General features: G+C 46.4%; 1 protein-coding gene across 1 annotated transcript in view; it reads right to left on the bottom strand.

The window, feature by feature from the left end:
- Window positions 1-23,936, bottom strand: part of LOC138580555 (protein-glutamine gamma-glutamyltransferase 5-like) — a 148,269-nt gene that overhangs the window by 5,747 nt on the left and 118,586 nt on the right. The window contains exons 8-12 of the mRNA XM_069651187.1: window positions 18,704-18,807; window positions 17,867-18,109; window positions 15,654-15,971; window positions 14,896-15,056; window positions 14,623-14,756 (exon numbers count right to left, since the gene is read on the bottom strand). Coding sequence (XP_069507288.1) covers window positions 14,623-14,756; window positions 14,896-15,056; window positions 15,654-15,971; window positions 17,867-18,109; window positions 18,704-18,807 — 960 coding nt within the window. The remainder of the gene's footprint in view (window positions 1-14,622; window positions 14,757-14,895; window positions 15,057-15,653; window positions 15,972-17,866; window positions 18,110-18,703; window positions 18,808-23,936) is intronic.

Here is a 23,936-nt window from a genome sequence, read left to right as displayed (position 1 = left end):
TGATTAGTGCTGTAGTATGTGCAGTGGGAGTATCATCAGGAGAGGTGCCTGTGGCAAGTGGGGTTTGGGATATTGTCGGTGGAGGGGACCTTTTTACCAGGCATGACGGTAATATAAGGTGAGAAAGGGCAACATTTTGAAGAGTGGCGTCACACGTGCTAGGTTATCATTCTGAGTAATAAACATGGCAGATTAATATTGTTGGGTACATCCAGGATTAACATCTTCAGGCAAGGCATGCATCATGGATATTGTGTCAATGGTTTCGATGCACAAGGCAATGACATATTGTTGGGCACCCACGACATTTCTAGCATTAGGCAAGGCATGCGTCATAGTTGTGTTGTCAATGGTTGTGGAGCACATAACATTAGCATTGCTAGGCAAGGCACACCTCAAGAGGGAAGTTACATCAGGTGTATTGAGTGCGCCAAATTAAATGAACAGGTAGAGGGAATAGCGCGGGGGCGGGGGTGGACCAACGCGTGTTCATGTGAGGGTAAATTGGGAGCCTGTCTGGGTCTGGAGCCCCAGACAAGAAAATCTGTATGTCTTTGTAAAGACTGAAGGGGGGTTATCTGTACTCCTGCTCGCTATATGGCAGAGTCGAAGCACAGAGCACCTCAGCCAAGATTCTCTATTGTTGGTAGCAATGGATGAGCAATCAAGGCTTAGCTCTCAAGAGGTGATGTGGGCTGGTTCTTAAGTACAGTGCAGTCCCCAAGCACCCACAAAGGAATGTCCACACACTATGTTAGTGATAACACAGTCTTTATATAAATAGGCTCAAGTTATGTACACAATCACAATAACACACTGTGCTCAAGCTAATCTAGAATGGTAAATATATACAGTTTATATGTGGTACCACAATTACTCTTCGATTCTATTAAAATGCATCAACTGTACTCAGTTCAAATGTCATGCAAATCAGTTACTAAGGTGAACCAACAATCGACATTGGAGGAAAGCAGGTTGGTTAAAACAATAGGCAGAATACTGGCCCTGTTACCTAGACAGAGTTGTGTGTGAGGATCCCCCCACCTGGGCAACCTGTAAATAAAGATATAATACAAGCCCAGTCCATATATTGTTCATATGAGTCTTATTTCCCCCTAGAAAGGTTCTACCACCCCAATGCACCTGGAATAGCAGAGTTTGACGTCGGGCCGTAGACAGATCCTTCTTGAGTGGCTCTCTTTAAGGCAGGAGCCACGGATTATCGAGATCCCACGAGGAAATGGTGAACAAAGTCGTCGAGGCAGCAGCTTTGGTCCTGGTGGTGCTTGTCGACGATCAGTCGTGGACGTCCTGTGAAGGTGAAGCATGCAGTGCACCTTGACGATGATAGTTGGTTGCCGCAAAGAGTTACTAAAGAACTTTGGCCCAGCAAGGGCGTCGAGTCGTCGGTGTCTCTGTGGTCTTCGGGTGGTGGGAAACCCACCGGCAGATTCTCCTCAGTCGTCGACCCTGACTTTCTGTGGCAGTACGAAAGCGGTCGACGGTGATGAGCAAGGGAGTCCTTGTTTCAAAGTGTTCTTAGGCAAAGGAGCACTGCGGCTCTGGTCGGCGACGGCGATGGACTTCAATGTCTGGGTGCTTTGCTTTGCGATTCCACGGCGTTCCCCGTCTCCGGTTGGCAGCCTTTCAAGGACTTACTTTCAGGGCGCTTTGGCGAAGGTCAGCTGGTGCACGATGGTCCCCTCGTAGCTCGGGGAGAGTTGTCCTAGCAAGATCCTCTCTTGGATCAGTTCCTTGAAGGAACAGCAGCTTTCAGATTGGCGGACAGCAGCAGCAATTCCTGTTCTTCCAGTGGGCTTCAAGGTTAAGCATCAAGTATCAACTTCAGCTTCAGAACAATTTCCATCTGTGAGAGGTCCCCAGATATACTGTTGATATCCCATTCACTCTTCTGGGTCACACTCGGGCAACAAATCATTCAGAAGGGCATTCAGGCAGCCAATCGGGCTCACAGTGCATTCAGGCCATTCTTCTCCATCCAGACACTCAAAACATGGAATGTGGATCTGGACAATCACTCTGCCATTCAGCACTCCACACTGCATTCGGGCAGGGCTGTGTCAGTCATTGTGTCAAACACCAGATACTAGACACCCATAACATGAAATGCGTATTCTTCACACACTCCATTTACCCAGGTCCCAACCCACGACGGTACCCACAACATAGTCATTGGGAAGGCTTCAGCCAGTCTGGCCTGGACTTCCCCCACACTACCATATATGGAACTTCCACCCAACAGCCAGTCAGGGGGAAGGCAAAGAGTCAGGGCTTCCCGGGACTTTGGGAAAAATAAGGTAACAGGCGATAGAAAGCAAGAGGCCACAGGGGCCATCCTGTTTCCCATCAGGAATCAGCTGATTCCAATGTCAGGGCCTCTCAGAGCACCCCCAAAATGGAGGCTACTCAGAGCACCCGTCAAATTCAGCATAGAGCTGCCACCAGCCCATACCCTGCTATGTGAGCCACAGACAGGTGCCCAGAAACATACACTAGGAGTACAGGGTTGTACTCCCACCCATGGGTGCCATAAGGGTATCCCAAGAGTCTGTTCACCAAACCAAAAAGAGGAAGAGCTGCACCGCCAGGAGTCCCACATGAACTCCTGTGTGGAAAATAAGACCGAACACACATGATAAAGCAATAAAGGACAAATATACGTAGGCCCTGTCCCTCCAATGCATTTCCAGCATCACAGTCTTGACTGCATCGCTTTACGGCCCTCCAGATTCTCCTTACCATGTGGCGGCCAAACTACGGTCCCCAACACAGGTTAGTGCAATGAGGCTTTATGCAGCCATCTCTCTGCAAGTTATGCTTGTGATGCATCCCATGCTCCCAGATTCTTTGCCACACCCCCACAAGACCAGCCGGGCTCACCGCCTTACCCGCTGAGCCCACCGACCTTTCATACATGGTGCCATGCTGCTGCAACAACTCTCCCATAGCCCGACTTACACCCCCTAAGATGCATTGTAAATGCATGAGGCTTCTTGGAAATGGAGGCATGGATTCTCCTGGTGGAGTGGGTGCAGCGGGCCTGCCGGCTCTGGATTCCAGGTGGCACAAGGCTGTTTTCCAGCCAATTAGAAGGTGGCCGAGGCAGGACTTTCGACAAGGCAATGGAGGAAGGAGCCTCCATGAGGGAGGCGGCGGCCATCTTTACAGTGATTGCAGACTCCATTGCTTTGCTGGCAAGATTAGTAAAAGTGACTTTGTTTTCCACAGTATGGCACCATCATGTCCATACGCTTGTTGGATGGCATTTGGGATGAAGCCCTAACGCTGCTGAAGAATCTGAGCCCTACCCCGCTCGGGGAAAATAATACAGAGTCACTGACTTGGCCCCCAAGTGCCTTAGGTCCCAGCCTTCACCAGATTCCGTAGTCTGCCACCACTGTCCCCCCGGAACAAGAGAGCAAGAAGCTGGATGCTATGGGAAAAAGGATTATATATACAGCTGCCAGCACCAATAAAGCCGCAAATACCCTGGCCGTTTTAGCCCACTACGTCCGGGAACTATGGTACAAGCTGGGCCGTATACTGGATTTACTTTCTGATGACAAGAAGGCGGAAGCTCTTGAGCTGTTCCAGGAGGGGGAAGTGGCCTTTGACCACGCCATCACAGTGGCGGTCGACATTGCAGACACTGGATTCCATCAGATGGGAAACAGAGTGTCTCTTCGTCGACAGAGATGCCTCAAAGTCCCGTACTTCAGGCTGGGCATTCAGTCTTAGGTTTTGGACATGTCATTTGACGGGGAGAAACAGTTTAACAGGTATCTTCAGATCATCAAGACATGACACGGAGACAGCACGTTCGCTGGGTACCCTGCAGCAATGTCGGTCGTCGTCCTTTCGTTCATCAAGGGCAAAGTCTGGCAGATCCTCCAAGGGCTACACACCACCTCTTATCGGCAGCCCTCTCGCTCCATGACACAAGAGGCCTACAGAGGCCACTCACAGGCATATGGCAGCGGAGGACAACGTCGACGCTGCCTGCAGAGCCCCAAACACCGAAACAGGCCGTGGACCTGGGCCCCCACTTGTGCACCCCAGTGGGAGGCCGACTGGCGAGTTTTGTCAGCGTGTGGAAGACTATCACCACCGACAGATGGGTGCTGGATGCTCTGACAGGGGCACAATTTGGAGTTCCAACGCAGGTGACCTAGTGTTCCACCTATGGCTCGACAAGAACAACACGTGGCACAGCTGTTGCAGGAGGTCCACCCCATGTTAAAAAAACTGGGAGATAGAGCCTATCGTCCAGCGCCTCTGGGGCTATAGAGTGTACTCCAAATACTTTTTGGTCCGAAAGAAAACAGGAGGGTGGAGGCCGATCCTGGACCTGCGACGTTTCAACAAGTACTTGAAGTCCCAGAAGTTCAGGATGGTCCTGTTGCAGCATGTGCACGGCCAACTGGAGGAAGGCGACTTCCACATCCTCATCCATCGGATGCAGCGCAAGTTCCTGCGGTTCATCAGTTCAAGGCATTTCCCTTCGGCCTGAAATCAGCCCGAGGGTCCTCACGAAGTGCTTGACTCGGGTAGCGGTGCATCTTCATCTGGAAGGCATCCACGTCTACCCTTACCTGGACGATTGGCTAGTTTGATCCCGCTCCCGTGCTCTGACAAGCCAGCACACGGGAGGATCGTGCATCTGCTGACGGATTTGGGATTCTCCATAAATTATCCAAAGTCCTGCTGGGAGCCATCGCAGAGCGCTCTGTTTCTGGGAGCCCGACTCAACACAGTGACTTGCCTGGCGTCTCCCTCAGAAGAGAGGGAGGTAGCCATCCTAGGGAAGGTGCAGCACCTGTCAGCGTGGTCGGCTACTGTGTGAGCCGTCAAGTCGCTATTGGGCATGATGTCTCCCTGCATCAACCTCGTCCTCCTTTGCAGAGTACAGATGAGGACTCTCTATTTATTTGTTTGCTTCTTAGGCGCTTATACAATAAGAATATACTATTTCAAAGCACCCACAGGGCAGGGAGGGAGCGAGGGTGGGAAAAACATTACAACACAATATTTAAGAGCGGAGGGGGGAAAGTGAGAGGGATGAACCTACTATGCCGTGTGAGTATTCAGAACGTGCAAGTGCAGAAAGGAAGAGGGAAGTGGGGGGCAAGTGCTGGGGAGTCCGAGCTTGTGGCTGAGCTATAGTCCAAGTGCTAGGAATGTTGAGTACTACATGGCCTGGGCTGCGGGAGGTGTAAGTGCGAGCCTCCAGAGCAAAGCGTGTGCAAAGTGCTGTGGATATACAGGAGCTGGGAAGAATTGGTGTGGGAGGTCAAGGCCCAGAGGATGCATAAGAGCCAAGGACACTTTCAGCAACTGTGGGATTAGCAAAGGAGAGAAGGTGGGGAGGAGGAAAAGAGGAAAGTCTTGAGAAGCTTCTGGAAATTGAGAAGATCCTGTTCCAGGTGCAGGGTAAGGGGGGGGGGGCTATTCCAAAGGAGGGATCCTGCAGAAAGTGAGCTACCCCCTGACCTCTGTTTAGCAAAACGCTTTACACAAAGAGTTGGTGCCTGAGGCCCGAAGTGGTCTAGAGGGAGAGTATTTAGTGAGATAAAGTTGACGATGGTGTGGTCCCTGGGCTCAGACAGCCTTATGGATAATACAGAGGGATTTGAATTCAATCTGTGCTGCAACCGGGAGCCAGTGAAGACTTTTTAGTGCAGGTGAGATGCAGGCCCTGGGCTTAAGGTCAAGGATAAGTCTTGCTGCCCTATTCTGGATAAGGTGAAGGTGTTGCAGAGTGGAAGAAGGAAGATTCCGGAGGCGTCTGTACAGTAGTCCAGTCTAGAGAGAACCAGGGCTTGAGTCACATTGCGCCTCTGAGAGAAAGTGAGAGAAGGTCAAACTTGTTTGAGGAGGAAGAGCTGATAGTTGGACTTATTGGCAATGTGTGAGGGAGGAAGGAGTGAGAGGAGTCGAAGATGACTCCAAGGTTTCTGGATTCAGTTGAAGGCGCAGGGGGAGAGCCCAAGGAGGAAGGCCAGAGGGAGGGGAAGAAGCAGCGAACAGGGGTCCCAATGGGAAGGATCTCAGTTTTACAGGGGTTGATGCAGAGATCATTGGAGGTGCACCAGGACTGGATGGCAGATAGGCAGTCAGGGATGATGGAGGGTGCAAGAGGGTCAGCGGGGAGTCTGAAGAAGAGCGGTGTGTCTGCGTAACACTGGAAGTTGGAGGAGAAAGAGGAGATGAGGCGTGCAAGCAGAGGAAGGTAGATGTTAAAGAGCCAGGGGAAGAGTATAGAGCCCTGGGGGACACTACAGGTGGAGAGGAGAAGGGGCACACGATAACTTGGGAAGAGCGCTTAGTGAGAAAAGAGGACTGCCAATCCGGTGCCCGTTGCGAGATACCAAGTGTATTGTGGAGTTTTTGTATGAGGATGGAATGGTTAACTGTGTCAAATGCAGAGGGGGAGATTGAGAAGGATAAGGACAGCTGGGGAGTTGGAGTCCAGAGATGCGAGAAGTTCTTCACAGGTGTTCAGAAGAGCAGTTTCCATGCTTCTGGATGCTCGGAATCCAGATTGATGGTCGTGGAGGCCACCAACAAGTTTAGTGTGAGAGTTGAGTTGGGGCAAGGCCAGCTTGTCAAGTGGCTTCCCCAGGAAGGGGGTGATGGAGATAGGGCGGTAGCTGGCAGGGCAGGTAGGGTCAGAGGATGTTTTTTCCAGGAGTGGGTGCACAAGGAGGTGCTTAAGGGGGGGAGGGGAAAGATCCAGTGACAAGAGTGATTGCAGAAATCAGCGAGAGCAGGGGCAAGAGAGCCAATGTTAACCTTGATGGTCCTGGATGAGCAAGGGGAGATCTGTTTAGAAGAGACCTTCATGGAGCGGACAACTCTGATAACTTCTTCAGGTGTGACAGGAGAGGAGGAGGAAAAGGAGGGATGGGGTAGAGTGTGGCGGGATAGTGGGATGGGTTGCGAGGGAGTGTAGAAAGGGTGGTCAGAATGTCCTGAGTTTTGGGGGCAAAGTGCAAGGCCAGTGCATTGCAGAGGGCCTGGGAAGGAGATGGGGAGGAGGAGACTGCAGAGGGTTTGGCTAGTTCCCTGCAGATTTTGAAAAGTTCAGCTGAGTTATTGGAGGCGCCGAAAACCTGTGCCTGAATGTGGCCTCTTCATGAGTGTCTGGATGCAAGGTGGCTGCAAGTCTCGGGATCCTGGACTGACAAGATGGCCCTCAACAGGGAGTTCTGACGGGCAATACAGTGCGCTCTCATCTCAGGCAAGGGAGACAGTCACCATGGATGCTTCTCTGGAAGGTTAGGGAGCTCACACCGGAAAGTTGCACGCCAGAGGCCTCTGGCTGCCAGAAGAAAAGGAATTTCACCTCAACGTCTTGGAGCTACTGGCCCTCTTCTGGGCCCTCAAGCCTTTCCTTCCATCGCTGAGGGGCAAGGTGGTGAGGATCTTCATGGAGAACACCACCACCATGTTCTACGTCAGGAAGTATGACAGGATGTGCTCTCCAGGGAGGCCCAGCATCTGTGGGACTGAGCCATTCATCAGGACATGTTTCTCGTCCCTTTTCACCTGGCGAGCACCAAGAACACAATTGCAGACTCGCTCAGCAGGGAACTACATTCTTGCCATGAGTGGGAAGTTCTCCAGGACGAGGTGGATCTTCTATTCCACAAATGGGGTCAAACCCAGATGAACCTCTTCGTGACGACGGCAAACTCCAAGTGCCAGAGGTTCACCAGGAGGTTCCTGCAGCTGAGGAGCATGGGGGATGCTTTCTTGTTCCCGTGGGAGGGACTTTTCCTGTACACTTTCTCTCTGCTCCCACTTCTAGTACGAGTGATCAATACACTCAGACTATGTCACTGCAAGATGATACTCATTTCTCGGCGTTGCCGTGACAAATGTGGCACCCAGACCTACCGCGTCTGTCAACGGCCCCTGTCCTGCAAACAGCCATACTTGTCTTTAGATGCTGCTAGGGTGGTACTGCATACACACGCCACTTTCATGCCTAAGGTGCCATCGGAGTTCCACCTCAATGAGCCTTTGGTGTTGCCGTCTTTTTCCCAAATCCGTTGTTGTAAACGGAAAGAACCTTGCATTCGCTGGACATTGCTTGTGCCTTGAAGTTTTACGTGGCACGCACAAACTTTTTCGGAAGACTTCTCAGTTATTCATTAACCTGTGAATCACACGAAGGCCTTGTCTAAGGCTTCCATGTCCAGGTGGCTCTCTGGCTGCATCATGCACGGTCATCGTCTGGCTAACATACCTCATCCTGGCCGGCCGAAAGCCCACTCTACCAAAGCCATCACTGAAATGACAGTGTTTCTCACTGGTGTGCCCCTGCTTGACATGGAGGTCCACGCACACCTTCACTATGTTTTACTGCATCGACAGGGATTCCAGGAAGGAGTCCCAGGTCAGCCAAGCGGTGCTAGGCAACCTGTTCACTTGAGGTAAGTCTGTTACAGGGGTAAGTGTTGTTGCTTCTGTTGATCCTTGCTACCTCCCGTGGTTGTGTAATTGTACTGCTGTGTAATCTTTATTTATGAGCATGTGAATCCATACCAGACCCCATGCTGGAGACGGTTTAAGTTACTTACCTGTTACTCTTGTTCTACAGCATGGGGCTGGCATGGATTTGCATGCACAAACCCTCCCTCCTTCCCCTCTGTGGCCCTTCTTGGTTTATACTGCCACTTTACATGCTTACCAAATCTGAAGATGGTCATCAGGGGTAGAGGTTAGGGAGAGGACTGTCATTGGATGAGGGCAGTATGACCCAGAGGACAGTGATTGGTTTAGAGGATAAATACAGTTTTCAAGCGAAAGTTAAACTGTTTTTTCTTTTACTGAGGATTCCTAACCTGACGAAGGGGAATATTCATGAGCATGTGAATCCATGCCAGACCCATGCTGGAGAACAAGAGTTACAGGTAAGTAACTTAAGCATTAGAAAATATGGTAACAGGAAGCAAAAGGCACATGGTTACTATGTGTATGAACAAAAGGTAAAACTAAAGGTCTGATGGCATTGCATTCCCCAGTGTAGAGTGTGTGGTGGGAAAGTTTTCTGTGCAGAGAGAGTGTAGGGCGGGTGGAAGGACAAAAATGCAGGGCATGTGAGCAGAAGCAATGGTAAGGAAGACCAAGCACTTTACTGAATAGGTGAATGAGCAAGGAAAAAAGTAGGCCAGAAAATCAATTATCTACAATCAGGCGAGTGGATGAAAGGCTCTAATGTAGCAGAAGATGGAGAGTGAAAAGCAAAAATAGAGGTGGGAGGCTTAAGTGAATAGCTATTTGTGGAATTCACGTCTCCAATCCAAGATGTTAAAAGAAAGACTCCGGTCAACTCTGACGGTGGATGGATGGTCCATTGTAGAACAGAAGGGGGCAGAAAGGCAATCTAACATAAAGGATAGGAGGCAGGTGGTTGTAGTAAAGGAACACAGGAGGGAAAGAAGATTAATGTGATGGCAAACAAGACTCCCTTGAAATGAGGCAGTAGGCAGGCTTTAATGAGGATCAGAATAATATACGGTAGACTCTAATGAATGGCAGTACTCAATAAAGGAAGGAGTGGAGACGACTATGCAAACAATTTAATCAAGTTGGCTTGAAAAGTAAACGGCGTGATGTGGCTTTCAAGAAGTCAGTAGGTGTGATAGAGGCTCTATTGAAGATTGTGTGGTATGATAAAAGGATCAAAGAAAGTGTTCTGCTATTTGGCAGTGGTTGATGTAGGGAGAATATGGAAGTATTACTTGATATTTGTATAGCTCCTTACTGCCACTGTTATGGCTGCAAACTGCTGTGGGGTGAATGGCCCTTTCACAGACCGCAGTCTGTTCAGACATGAAATAAGAGCATTACATTGGATACAGAACACATGCACAATCAATAACATGCCAACACATTCAAATTAAATGTACATTTTTTGTCAGATGTATTCAAAGATGCATTCAATACATGTCCATTTGTCAGTCTGCATTTGATATTCAAAGGCCAGAAAACCTGTGCTAGCCATACATGCAAAGCAATGCAATAAAATCATGTTTTAGTGTGGTGTTTCATAGTAGTGGTCTCTTGCTTCTGAATGCTGTGAAAGCTAATGTTCAATATAACATTCTCAGAATGAATTGCCACTCGCAGTGAGAGCTGAAGAAATAGCCTTAATTAGTGATGGTTGGGATTAATGTATAATTATTCGTGTTTTGACCGGAATAAAATGCAATCATAAGAAGGTACAAGAGCTTCTTTAACTGTCTGGCAGAATTTTCACGGAGGCCATTACTGGTGTGATGGTATTATGTTGTGGTTGCATGAAGACCTTGTGAAGTCATGGGTGGTGGGGGGGGGGTTCCTAACCAGATAATCACATTGGATTCCCTCCTGATGATGGCTGCAGGGGGGGCTCCTTTAAAGTTAAGTCTGCTGACGGAGGAGTCAAGGCCAGGAATTGGCTGTGTGCAGAATGAGCGATGGGAGACACAAGAGGAGAGTTTCACCAAAAGGATCTCCTGCACCCATAGCCCTTGGCTTTGGTCCTTGTACCCAGTGAATTGGTAAATAAGCCACTGGAATGCAAAATGACGAAATTAAATTGGAGGTAAAGTTGTAAAATGATGCATGGCAGGCTAGCTGGGTCAAAGGAGACATTTACATTACGGACAACACTCTAGGAGGGCAAGCGTCCACATTCTGATGCCGTCATGCAGAGTCTGGCTTACATCTTAAGCACAGGTGAAGCAGCTTTCCTGCACTGCCTTGATGTATTCAAGTGATACCTAAAGGAGCAGGAGAGCACACTCTCTCCAACTTGCTCACTAGGCCCTGAACTGCTAGGTTCAATTGACAGGAAAGCTGGGAGGAACAGCAGGCACTCTTAAATGAGGGTGGTTTGGGGTATGTGGCTCCACTGGGAGCACGGCCATAAACCAGGCTACTTGAAAGTTCTTGATGCCTGCTAGGAGTTTTATGGTGATGGTAATGGTTGGGTGGGTGGTTGGATTCCTCTTGGTCTCAGGCTGGGCTCTTCTTGGAGTTAATTTGCATAATTCAGCCCAGACTCCCCTTCTCAACTTAGGCTTCCATTACCTCGTCTTGTTGATAGAGGATAGCAGTGTAATGCTAGGTTCAGATGGGTTGTAGGATCTACATTGGGTGATGCAAACTTTTACTGAGATGAGTGCTGCTAACGCTTATTTAATTATTTTGGCAGTAAACAGTGCTATATGTCACTTTCCCGTTGCTTCACAGCCTTATACAAAGAGACGTGGCATTGCAAAACATGACTGAATATGCTTTCAATCAAGATTAGAAAGTCCTATAGAAAGCATAATTCAATTTCGGGTGGGAAATTGGAAGCGTGAACAACTTTGTTAATTTTATAGTGAGTAGCTCTCAGGGCATAGTGGTAGTGCTGCGTGTGAAGTGACCAGTTGACGAGCAAATTAAAATGGCACCTCCGTCCTTGGATAGCATCACACAAATCCTTGCCTGACCCTCAGGGTGTACACAAGAATATTACAAAATGGCAACACCTACCATTAATGTAGGGACACAACGCATCCACTCATGTAAAATAAATGAAAAACTTCAGCACAGAGCTAACGAGACTATCTCTGCCAGAAACTTTATATAATAAACATTCAGACGTTTATTTTGTGTACGTACACAGTCACATTTCCATGAGGATCCATGTGTGTCCCAAAAACCAAGTACATTTATTAAAATACCAATCTAATGAAAGCATCACAGGTGGCTCTCTTAACAGAGAACGTCAGTGGGCTGCGTTTAAACCTGTGAGCTTACATGTTAAAAACCGAAATCCAGAGTAAATGAGCTAACCCCCGCCCCCCCCCACGCCCCAATTTAGCGGTCTGCTCAGTGCTGGCAAATGCGATGCAACTTCTGGCTCCCCGATACTCGCATAAAAGCACATTGATATGCCCTATACCGCTGCTATTATGAATGTGCCACAGGGGCACTTTCTCCCTTTTTCTACCCACATGTCAAGCAAGGAACCCACCTAAGAGCACCTCTGTCCCAGGGTTAGTGCCTATGTTTGAACACTTCTACCAGTGAGTGTTTGTCAATGGGGATAATGTTTCATACATTAAGGAAATAAAAAAAAGGCAAATTGACCCTTTAAATCCCAGATTGCTTCTGAGAGCCCAAAAAATTACATAAATGAATACACAGGGGTCTAAAAGGCTACTAAATTCTTCATTGAACAACAAAAAATGGGAGTGAAAGAAGGGAACGCTTGTAAACCCCCTCCCTCGTGAAACATAAATGAGGGGATGCTTAGTGGGTCTGTGGAGCAGTCAGCAGCTGGAATCGTTCATCCATTCTCCAAACTACCCCGATGCAATAATATGATTTGACAGGCATTAACCCAAACTGGTGACCCTAGACAGTCATCTTTCTAGTCAACATTGTCCAATGTCATTCTCTCATCTTTCTATAGACATTCGTGTTATTCTCCGTCTAAAATGGCTGTCTTGAGAGACTGAAAGTCATGCAATCCAGTAACAGTCTGTATTATATGTTGGGTGCTTTCTCCCCACATGGGCAGGGAATGCCAGGATCTTCATGAGGGAAAGCACTATAGTCTTGATCCTCCCCTGTTATGCTATTCCTTCGGCACGGCATTGCACCTGTGAGGTGAGAAATGTGTCAACAGTCCCGGAAGGTTAAGTGGAATCCCAGTGGTGTCACAACTCAAGTCGGGTGAATGAACTCCCTGGCAATCTGCCCAGATCACCAAAAATAATATGAGCAGAGACTATTCAAAACAGACTTTGACTGGCGCCAAATTGACAAGGGGGTTAGAAAAGTATTAAATGAAGAGGGAGTTTGGGATTGGAATGTGCAAATTAAGATTGGGGGTTCATAATAGGAAAGCTCCAACAAAGATCGGGAATTGGGGTGGAAGCCTCCAAAGAAAATTGTAAGATGCTAAAGAAGACACCAGTTAAGACCAGATATGAGGGGCGACCAGGGAATATATTGTAGGAATAAACTCTGATGAACAGAACACAAATGAGGAACTGCCAAAAGTCTGTATTAGGAAGTACCACTTGGATGATTAATGACAGAAGGAAAGGAAGGCAAGCCCCAAAGATGAAAAATAGTGGAAAGTAGTGGACGCCCGAACGAGCACCAGAAGGAGATGGAGAGAACACCAGGGCTCTGAAAATTGGAGAGGGCATTGATGAGGGAAGGCTACTGTGGGGAATAAAAGATGAATGCAGTAATAATGGCCATAAATCCAGAATCCTGGATACGGAAAGGCATTATTTTTGATAAGGAGAGTTAGGCATAGATGACTTGGGAAAGAGGATGTTGAACATATTGGTAAAGACGGAAATGACTAGCACGTCACCCCTCAATTACTACAAATAGAGAAGATGTGAAGAAAGTGGGAGGCCAAAAATACTAACATTCTTGAGAATGGCATTCATTTGGGTTTAGGTCGATTTTACCGCGAACAAATGGTCGTAATGACGAAAAGTTCTAAAAATGCTCCCACCAAAGGTTCGAACACCAAAGGTTCCTACCTTTGGTGGTAGCATTGCAGGTAAGTATAATTTTTAAAAAAGACTGCAGGGGAGTCCCCCGCAACACCCCGATCACTATACTTTGCGGTATAGTGAGCGGGGTGTTGCGAGGGACAGATGTCTTATGGTAGTTCGCACCTTTCTCATGTGAACGTTCCGACCGCGACCAAATCAGCCGTGGTCGGATCACTCGGATTCATATATTTGTACTGTAAATCGGGGCTTGGATTCTGACCTCGGCTTGTGATATGAAAAGGTTATTACAAAAGCGAGTGAAAAAGAGCAGAAGTAGTGAAACGTCAGTTAACAAAGATATGTTTTACATTAAACAAATACGTTGTAATTCCACTCAATGTAGTTTTAAGTTAGGATTACTACCCACAGACTCAACAGTTGAGATTATAAACCACAGTGGGTGCTTTAGTTTGTGTGTTTCATTTAGTACATCTGTGGTTGTGTTTTTCTAATTTCAGCCTTATCTTGAAGCTCTTTTTATTTCTCATTCTTCGATCACTGAATCCCAGCATTGCTGTAGTATGGAATACCTCATGGCTGTGGAACACAATGAAACTGCCAATTTTAACAGGGGATCTCTGTTGATCTTGGCTGAACATTCCTATCTCAGACATAAAAGATGTCTGGTCATCTCTGTGATATGCTGGCATCGACAGTAATGACTGACAACAGGCTACACTTTGCCTAGTTTTCAAACAAAGTAATAATGTCCCTTAGTCGAACAACCTCAAAAAAGTGTGGGAGCACTGTTGCATTAAAATGCGACAACAAAATGTCAGCCAGTTTGCTTACCAGCCAAGACCACCATGAAAGGAACACCCATGCAACTCCATATTAGAAAGAGTCCTTAAATGCCTCTGAAACGTGATGTCCATCCTGTGCTCGCTTCTACCTGCTCCGCTTGGGTGTGTGCCCGTTTCCCTCCCTTACTCTCCTCCCACCAGAGTTTCTGATTCTCTGCACCCAGCAAACGGTGTTACTCTGAAATTGATCCCCAGTTGAGCAAGAACCTTCATTTCTCTCTGCAATCACTTACCTGTAGGTCCTCCCATTGGAAATCAGGCCTTTCCCTTCGACAGTGAGCTCACAGTTTTCCAATGCCTCTGGCAAGGGGTTGAACAAGCTGATTCTGGTGGTAATTGTGTTATACACTGTGGCTTTCTCTGGCATCTGCAAAGACACAAAGAAATGTGTGAAAACCAGGACACTTTTTTCTGTCTCTGAGGGCTCGGTTTCCCACCAGACTCCATGGCTTTCCTATCTCTTTGCTTGCTATAGCAAAGACTGACTGGGATATCGTTGACCTCACCTCAATAGTGATGCTGGGTTTGGAGATGGTAATATCCTGCTGCGCAAACAAAGTGCTCCTTGGTTCCTTCCCTAGTGCGACTGCAGTGATTCTGAGCAGGTTGTTCTCTTGCAGGACCTTTTCATACTGGGAGTAAACTACTCTTGCAGTGATGGTCTTCTCTGGAAACAGAAATACTTTGTTTAAAATGAAGCAAATGCATCTTCTGATGGTAGCTATGTATAATGTACCAGATTAGGATTAGCTGGGTTTTGCAGCCGGGTGGTTCTGCAGGTGTCTTTGTCAGCTTTTAAAGAGGAATGGAAGGGTGGGAGATGTAATACTTTCAGATCGTTTGTCTGCTTCCTCTGACACAACCACTGTAGTGAAGCAAGCACGGAAGAGCGGAATTAGACGAATTAGCAGATCTGAAAGGAATATTTTCCAGAACTAGAGGGATTTGGTAACCGCAGGTCAAAGTGCAGCAGAATTGACAGAGCAAATTGTAATTCTACTATTGGAATAGCTGTGAGTCAGGGGTCAGATTGTAAATGCTTTGGTGGGAATGTGCCACGGGCTAATCTAGGAAGACAGACTATTTTATGTCCCGACAGCCTCCAGTTCTATTCCAGGACAGAGATTGGGTATCTGTCCTGGAAGAGAACCGGAAGCTGCCGGCACATTCCAGAAAGCATTGCTAACTCCACTCCGAAATACCGCTATTCAACTAGTTGAGGATTAGGGGCATTTAAGACAGTTGTAATAGGAATTATACTTACCCTCATTAGCTAGGAGGGAAAGGTTGAATTCTTCCTTCCAGAACTGGTTTTGGGTGACACCGTTGTAGTGCAAGCTCTGAGCCCCCACCGTCAGATGCAGTGTTGTCCCCACCAGGCTATTGTTGGCGACTGTCACAGAGAGTTTGATATCGCGACCAAATGAACACGAATTCTTGGACTGGATGGTGATGAGCACATTAGAAGACTCTTGAGGCTCGGCCTGCAGTGAACTACGAGACCGCCTGTCCTCCAGGGATGCACGGCACTCTTGATTTCTTTCCATTGCTTTTTGGAAGATCTGTCTTTCCTTGGGGGAACCTGTTAAAAGGAGGATGGCAAGGATTCAGTCCTACATCCATGTTAAAAACATATACATATACTCTGCAGCCATTCCTTGCAATGCGACGCAGACAGCCGGAAAACCAATATCCCTTATAGTTGGGGCATTATGATCTAAGCTACTGAACACTAAATATCAGTTCACTAGTAATTTAACGAGCTACTCATTAAAGTGTTGCATACGTTTTTTGGCCCGGAATGCTTATATTTGAAGTCTGATATATGATTAATAATTTCTGTTTTTGTGAAAAGCGCCCATCTCACCCTCTCCTTTTAAAATAAGAATGTGTGTGTTAAACCGTTAGAGTTCAACTGCAGCATTAAATAATCAACCAAAAAACTTTGGCTGGGGAAAAGTGTTAAAAAGACTTTTCGTGTCACGGATCCAGAGCTACAAGAATAGAGCATCACTGTGTTGAACTTGTAAAGCAAGGACTTCCATCATTTAGTGGATCAACCTATTCTTATGGTCGGTATTAAAACTCAAAATCCAAGTAGCAGACCTAAATGTGCAGCCACACCAGTGTAGAGCAGTTCACCTATCGTCAATTGGCACCCCAATGTCAAGTGCTGCCCAAGCCCGCTGGACGGGCCCAAACCTGGCCCTATGCTGGTAAGGCCAGTCAAACATGCAACCAACATTTATTCTTAGAATTTCTACAGCCATGCCCACACGGTATATTTAAGGCAGATGAGCTGTTGGGACTCCTCCACCTTCACATGGATGTTTATTTGTTGGCCCTCAATAAAAGAGCACACCCATAACCAGGGATCAAAGCTGTCAACAAATAGTACAACCCAGAGCTTCCAGGCCAATCTGGATGGGAATGAGTGTGGTGTCAGTCAGTGATCCATATAGAAAATAAATGGTGCCGGGTATGCAAAACAGTCACGGGGGCATAAAGAGCACCAATTTCTGATCACAACAATTAATCAAAAAAAGCAACAAAAGGCGGTAGCGCTTTACTTCTCATAAGGACAGTGATGAAGTGTAACAGTGGCCAGCTATACATACCTTAAAGGGCCCTACCTTTTACTACAAACTAAAACACAGTGGAGCACAACCAAGCCCCTTTTATGACATGGCTGACCACTTCCCAGTGATTTATAACATCACAAAATTGTATGCACACTTTACGAGAAGACTTGGCATGAAACTGCAGTAACCTGTGAAACCCCCAGTATGAACTGTCCAACAGCTTCTAGTTTAGTTTAAAATTAAATTCAATGTACGTTGTTCCATGCACAAGAACTCTGATGATGGAGCCCAGAATCACTGCAGGAACCAAACCTCAAATTGCAAAAATGAAGGAGCAAAGTCTCTTGGAGCATGGGGTTCCAGGCTCTCGGACACACTCCACTTAAGTTTGTGGGCACTGACAAGCCACAGGAGCCTGGGCAACCTCTTCCAAACCAATCAGTTCCCTAGTCTTTGAATGCTGAGATTGCTGTACAAAAAGGGAAATGAGCAGCAACGATAGGGGCCAGCCTCGCACCACAGCCGTACAGCAGCTGCTCTAGTTAGATGACATAACTCCCAAAGCTCCTTTTCTCACTAGCTATCCTCTCCCCATTCTCGCCAAAGCCACATAGGATCCGAAGTGGCACCCTCTGACACACAAAAATCACAGACATCTGGGGTTGCAGGTTCCTCCCTTCAAACCTTCAAACAGTCATTCCCTGAATGTACTGCATGGTGCACATTCTTCGCAGGTTACCCTGCACCAGGCCCATACTTACTCATAACACACAATGTATACATAGACATTCTGAAATGCAAGCCGGTGACAAGTTTGCCGCTTTCAAAATAAATGAAATAAATCTGTGCGGTGCGGTTTAAACCTGTACACTGTAGTGGGACCCTCCTGTCATACCTTCTGGATATTTGTAGGAGTGTGTGATGTCTTCACATCTGTCACTACCAATGCTCTTGGTGCTGATGTAGTTTCCAACATATTTGGTGTTGCAGGAAACCTTTTCCAGCTGCCCATTGGAATGATACACCCAGACGACACAGTCTGCATTCACCTCAGCGAAGATGAATGCACAGTCATACATCAGGTCTACGTCGCCCTCTCTGATGGCCCTTACGGGAGCAGGGCCACAGCAGAATGTTCCTGGGTAATGAAGCATTGTTGAAGAAGTATCAGCAGAACATAATCACAATAAAGGGAGATGGCAAAGATGGAAAAATCAAAAGCTACAAAGGATCCAGGAAAATCATGCAAATGAGACATCTGCTTACTTTGTCTAATATTTGAAAGGAGAACTCTTGTCCTATCGAGGGCGGTCGACTCACTTGTACATGACAATAACCTGTTTTTGCAACAGCAAATGCAGAGCCCCCAATAATTTTTTTTTAAAAGATTGAAAATTGATTTTTGTTCAATAAATACTTTAAAAAACAGCAATATATCGTATAGGTTAGGGCCAGAGAGCCAATAATCAGTAATTGGAGTGCAACCTGTAGCTATGAAAGATACATTTTAAAAAAACAATTTATTTAAAAAACATCTGAATTCAAGAATTTACATCAAATTGCTATTCCTCTATATATCTAGAGTTAACCATCTACACACAAAACCAATATATTTTAACCTAAAGACAACATAAACTAGTGAAATTCTTAACTTCAAAAGGGGGCTTCGGATTCTGAGAATCTTTGTATTCACATTTTTGAGAAACCACCATCTGGAATTGAGAAACATTACCTTTGCTTTTCTCCTGAGGTGTTGCATCCAAGGCCTGCCACCCGTCATACCCTTCTGGGAGATCTTTTCGCACCATCCAACACTCGTTCCAGACGTGAAAATTCCTGTGGGAGCATTGGCAGTGAGATAAGGAGATCAAGCTAGCAGTCCTTTTTCTGTAAACCCGTCTGGTCCCCAAGCATTGAGCCAGTTTAATAACCAGCACAATACGGTCGGCTATCTCATCTAACCACCTCAGGTCTTTTTTTTAACTCTTTAGAGAGTCCCTCATAGAATACAGTTACCTGGGCATCCTCGGAGCAGATGGCCATGGCCAACTCCACAGATAAGGGGTTTATCGGCCACTTTTACTCCCAAAGATTGGCAAATACTCCCCAAAAATTAAAATAGGGAGTACAAATACTCCCAACTTTCTCCCTCACAGCTCCATGGATATGTTTGGACCAGTAGTGCAAGCAGTACCACAGGAAGAAACTACTATTTTAACTGCCTGATTGGAAGAAGTAAACATGCATCTTTTAATGTACATGAATAACTAGGTGCAAAGTAATACATATTACAAAACATTTCCCTTTTTCTGTTTAAATATATTTGTACTCACTTATAAAATACTCTCATTGGGAATTGAACTTTAATATCATTTTACTCCCAACTTTAAAAAAATAGGAAGTAGAAAACTCCCATTTCCAAATCTTATCTGGAGCACTAGTCATGGTCATCAAACCCCTGTAATGGGAGCTGTAGTTCAGCACATAGACTGCAATGCGCTGAAGAGCCTATTCTAGTCTTTCTAACATCAGCATTCGGAGTGGCCCAGACATGCGCCTTCTGGTCTAGTGGTAATAACATAAAGAAACCGAAAACATTGTGGGATTTAGCTTAAAAGTGTGTGGAAGGGGAAAGCCAGCTAGAGCTATGCCTACTAAAGCAAGCCTGCTACTGTTCCTAGAGCCCAGTGGAGTGCTAACTAATAGATCCTTTTGGAGGTAATATTACAACAGGGTACACTGAGTTAATTTTGTAATAGAAATCAGCACACAAACCAATTCTCAATCTCGCTGTTAATCCCTTTTCATGGCCTTCACATTTTAAAGTTTGTAGCATAAAAATAGAGCATCCTGTCTATAAGTGACAACACATTTCAATGGGGCAACTAAAGACATTGATTCAATACAACTAAATAAAATACCACTCATTAAAACACAATTTCTTTTTTTGATTGGGGTATTTTAAATGTGTACACAAATAATCCCTATTTGTAGGTCTACCTGTTTCAACCATTTGATAGGTGAACGCCCTTCATCAGGACTGGTATAGACCTCCAGTGTTTCAAGGTGCATACATTACGGTACTTGCCTTAAATGGGCCTACCGTCTACTGGTTACTTTCATCACATTCCATTTTCTAGTGAAGGCCAGTGATCTAGTATGCAATTGACTCTCCCATAGCATCCAATTTTTTTGATAGTATCCTAAGAGAGAGAAGTACAGCCACCAGGCAATGGCGGAACAAAAACAGTGTCTCTGAAGGAAACACTTTCTTAAAGCGCTTCTGGGGGCAGTGCGGAATTGGTGCCAGGAAGGTGTGGCGCTAACACTATGGCAAATGTGGAGTATTCCTAACAATATATGCACACTCTAACTCCTCAGAGGTTAAGTGTCTGTCTGTGCCAACGGGGACGTAGGTCAATGTTGGGAGGATGCAACTTCTTGAATATACCCCCAGAGGTTTGGAATGCCCGTTCCTTGCTTTATGACAGACACCAATGATGATCCCGTTTTGGACGGTTCTCTGTGAAAGTTTTGAAAGTTAAAGATCAAATCCATATATCGTAAATGAGAAAACTTGAAGGGCAAATGTTAGAATTGCTATTTGTCTCCTACATTGTACTTACAATAAAGGTGAAAATGTCAAATGCATTGGTTTAGACATAAATAAACTCATTAATTTAGACTTTAAATGTTTCACGTAACACCTAACGCTGTGTACCTCCACCCTATCTGAATATTGTAGGCAACGCCTGCTTAAATAGCCGGTAATCCCCCTCCTCCCTCTCAACGTACAACTATTCGGCTCACCTGACCACTAACCAACAATACTATCCCTGTTTGCCACAAAACTCCTCTTCTTTCATGAAGGCTATGGAAGGTTATTTTAAGTGTCCTTTTTTGTATATTCTGATTCGAGATTGTGTTTTCTAGATTTTCCATTTCACATTTTAAGTATTCTACCTGTTGTCAGTCTGTATTTTGTGTAGGTACCTTTTGGACTTGTTTTAAGGCCCCCTTTTCCGTCGTTTGGCTTTTCCTTTTAGATGTTAGTTTTACTAGTCTGTATTTTTGCAGACTTTTGACATTTTTGTTTGCCTGCCTGCTGCTCCCTTGAGTAGGCATGTTGCACTTTCATTAATAGAAGTGAGTGAGGTGACTTGGTGCAATAGAGGACACTTGAACACCTCAGCATACCCAGTTCATTTAATAACACTCCTGGAAGTAAGCAGCACTCGTAGAAAGAGTAATAACTGCTGACCGAAGAAGCATTGCTTGTATAATGAGTGACACCGATGGAACTGAGCAACCCGTGGGCATCAGTGGAGCTATGCACCCGAGGCCCAATAAATGTGCCTGTTGAACTCCTCTGCATTATAACTGTGCTCCTTTACTCCTGACTGCATACTGCGCAGTCCCAAGCCCTGCTCAAGCTGTCAGTGCCCCATGCTTCCTGCGCTGTGTCCTTTTTCTTTACACTCTGTGCTTCTTCCCACTGGAACTCTGCATTACCAAAAACAAAGAACACACCAGGCGCCAAGTCTTTAGGGTTACTCTCAAGAATTACCTTCTTACCCACAACACATCATGGCCACAGTTTCAAAAATGTAAATAATGTCTATCATTATTATTATGTTTTTTATACTGTGCTAGCTGACCACTGTAGTAGTCTCAACGTGCATAAACCTTGCCCGAGTTAAGGCGCATTAGCACCTGTGGCGGGGGGCACAGCCAATCGGGTTCTGTGGATCGCAGGCTGAAATCTCTGCTCTCAGCCCGCATTCCACAGAACCCGCAGGCTGCCTCCCTGCCACGGGTCACCATCTTCACCCCACCCTTCAGTTGTTTTTCCTTCCATTTCCCTACCACTCCCTGACCCCCTGCCCCACAAACTGTATTGTAGCGACAGCGGCACTAGTTGCCGCAGCAGATTCCTGTGACGTCCCAGTTTGATGTAGCGCGCATGCGCGGGCCTCGTTGTGGACCCGCGCATGCGCAGTTGGAATAAACTGCGTCCGTGCGGCAGTTGCCGCCGGGACGCGTAGCAAGCAACATCGCGTCCCGTGTCCTCCTTTACTTTGTGTGCGTGCGCGTATGCATGTGAGGGCCGCGGGGCCATATGCAACAATTCCCTCCTCCCTTTTCTGACTGCCATGGTAATAGAAGAGGTGCTCTGTACGGAGCCCTGCCTTCTACAACCATGGTGGCCATTTTCGATAAGTATTTTCATTCATTGAACAGGATGCGCATGGCGTCTCGTTCAATGAATGAAAATCCTTTTTTTTAGCACCCCCCCCTCCCATTGCAAGGGATGTAACATAGGTTAGTGGCCTGCAGCCCTCCTTAACTACCCTCACTTCGCCTGGGCCGTTAACTTGGGCTTCTGGGCCGTTTCACCAGTTCCAGCCATTGGAACGGGCTGTTAACGCCACATTAAGTCCCGCCCAGGAACAGCAGGACCTTTGCTTGGGATTCAATCTGACAAGAAAAAGGTGTGGTATTCGGTGCAATGTCTGCCACCTTATTATCCTCTACCCTGCCCTCACCTCTTCAGAACTGGAAATAATGCCTATTGAGTGCAGTGCCTATCTGTATGGTCTCCATTTCATTGTCCAAACCTACCCCTATTAAAGTGTCAATGGACTTTTAATACCTTAAAGATCAATCCTAGCAAAACAGAAATCTTGCTGGTAAACGAAAAATAAAAACTAACGTGTGGATAACCCTGTGTTGGCCAACCTCCTTTGGCACATATTCAAACCCTAAACCCGTTGCTAAGAATCTAGCTATTTTGACCATGAGCTCAATTTAAAGAGTCAAATTTCCCCAGTAACTAAAACTTGCTTCACCGTACTAAGGAAAATCAGATATATTCTTCAGTTTCTCTCCTCTTCTCATAAGGTAATGATCATAAACTCCTTTATGTCTACCCACTTTGATTATGCAAATGGCTGCTATCTCTGAAATACACTATCACTCGAATTAAGAGAGTGCAAAAAAAAGCTGCAAGAGTAATAATGAAAATGAAGAAACATGACCATTTCAGCCCAGCACTAAGATACTGGCTTTGGGTAGAGAAGCGGATCATTTTTAAAAGTATGTGTATTGTTCATAGAAGTCTCCACCAGCTACTGTTTTACCATCTAAGTTTGTTCTCTATACACCCAGACGTTCCCTGAGATCGGCACTGGATAGGACACTCATTCTCCAGTATGGGGTCTGGCATTGATGCACATGCTCATGAATATTCCCTGTCGTCAGGCCGGGAATCCCTGGTAAGAAAAGAAAAGCAGTATTGCTTTAAAACCAAAACTTGAATACTGCCTTTCACCTGTTATACAATCACTGAAGACCGGTCATACTGCACCCATCCAATGACGGTTGTCTCCCTGAGTCCCGCCCCGGTGGCCATCTTCAAATGTTTACTGCACGTTTTGGTGTAGGGAGTCCTGGAGTTTTGCTCTTCAAGCTTTTTCGATAAAATGCAGTTTTTCAACAGAAAATTCCAGATTTTTTTGGTTGAAATTTCAAAGACTGCTGACAACTAGTCAGCTCCGGTAACGGGGCTCCATTGCCAGTTAAGTTTCGAAGTCTACATTACGTGTCAACGTGGAAAGGCCTACCAAGGCCTACATCGCGCCTGGACGTGTCAGAGGTAGGAAGGAGAAGTCTCTTCAGGCTCTGCTCCCAGTGTGGCTTGCGAAACATCTATGTGGAGGACAAGCACATGAGATGTCTCTTCTGTCTGCATCCTGACCATTAAGAGGACCAATGTGACATCTGCCAAAGTTTTTTGACCCAAACCAAGAGGGACCGCTACGGACGGTTGGTGGCATGATTGAAAGAGGAAAGGGCCCCTGGCCTCCAGGCATGCTCAGACGAAGCCCAGATTGGGCTGCCCTCCAGAGCGCTCTCTGCCTGGTAAGAGATCCAGATCGGCCAAGGAGGTACCCCTGGAGGGCTCC

Source organism: Ambystoma mexicanum, chromosome 3p (genome assembly GCF_040938575.1).
Source record: "Ambystoma mexicanum isolate Mex_15411 chromosome 3p, UKY_AmexF1_1, whole genome shotgun sequence".
In the NCBI taxonomy this organism is placed as follows: domain Eukaryota; kingdom Metazoa; phylum Chordata; class Amphibia; order Caudata; family Ambystomatidae; genus Ambystoma; species Ambystoma mexicanum.
The sequence above is the reverse complement of the archived record's forward strand: the minus strand, read 5'-3'. Positions and strand labels throughout refer to the sequence as shown.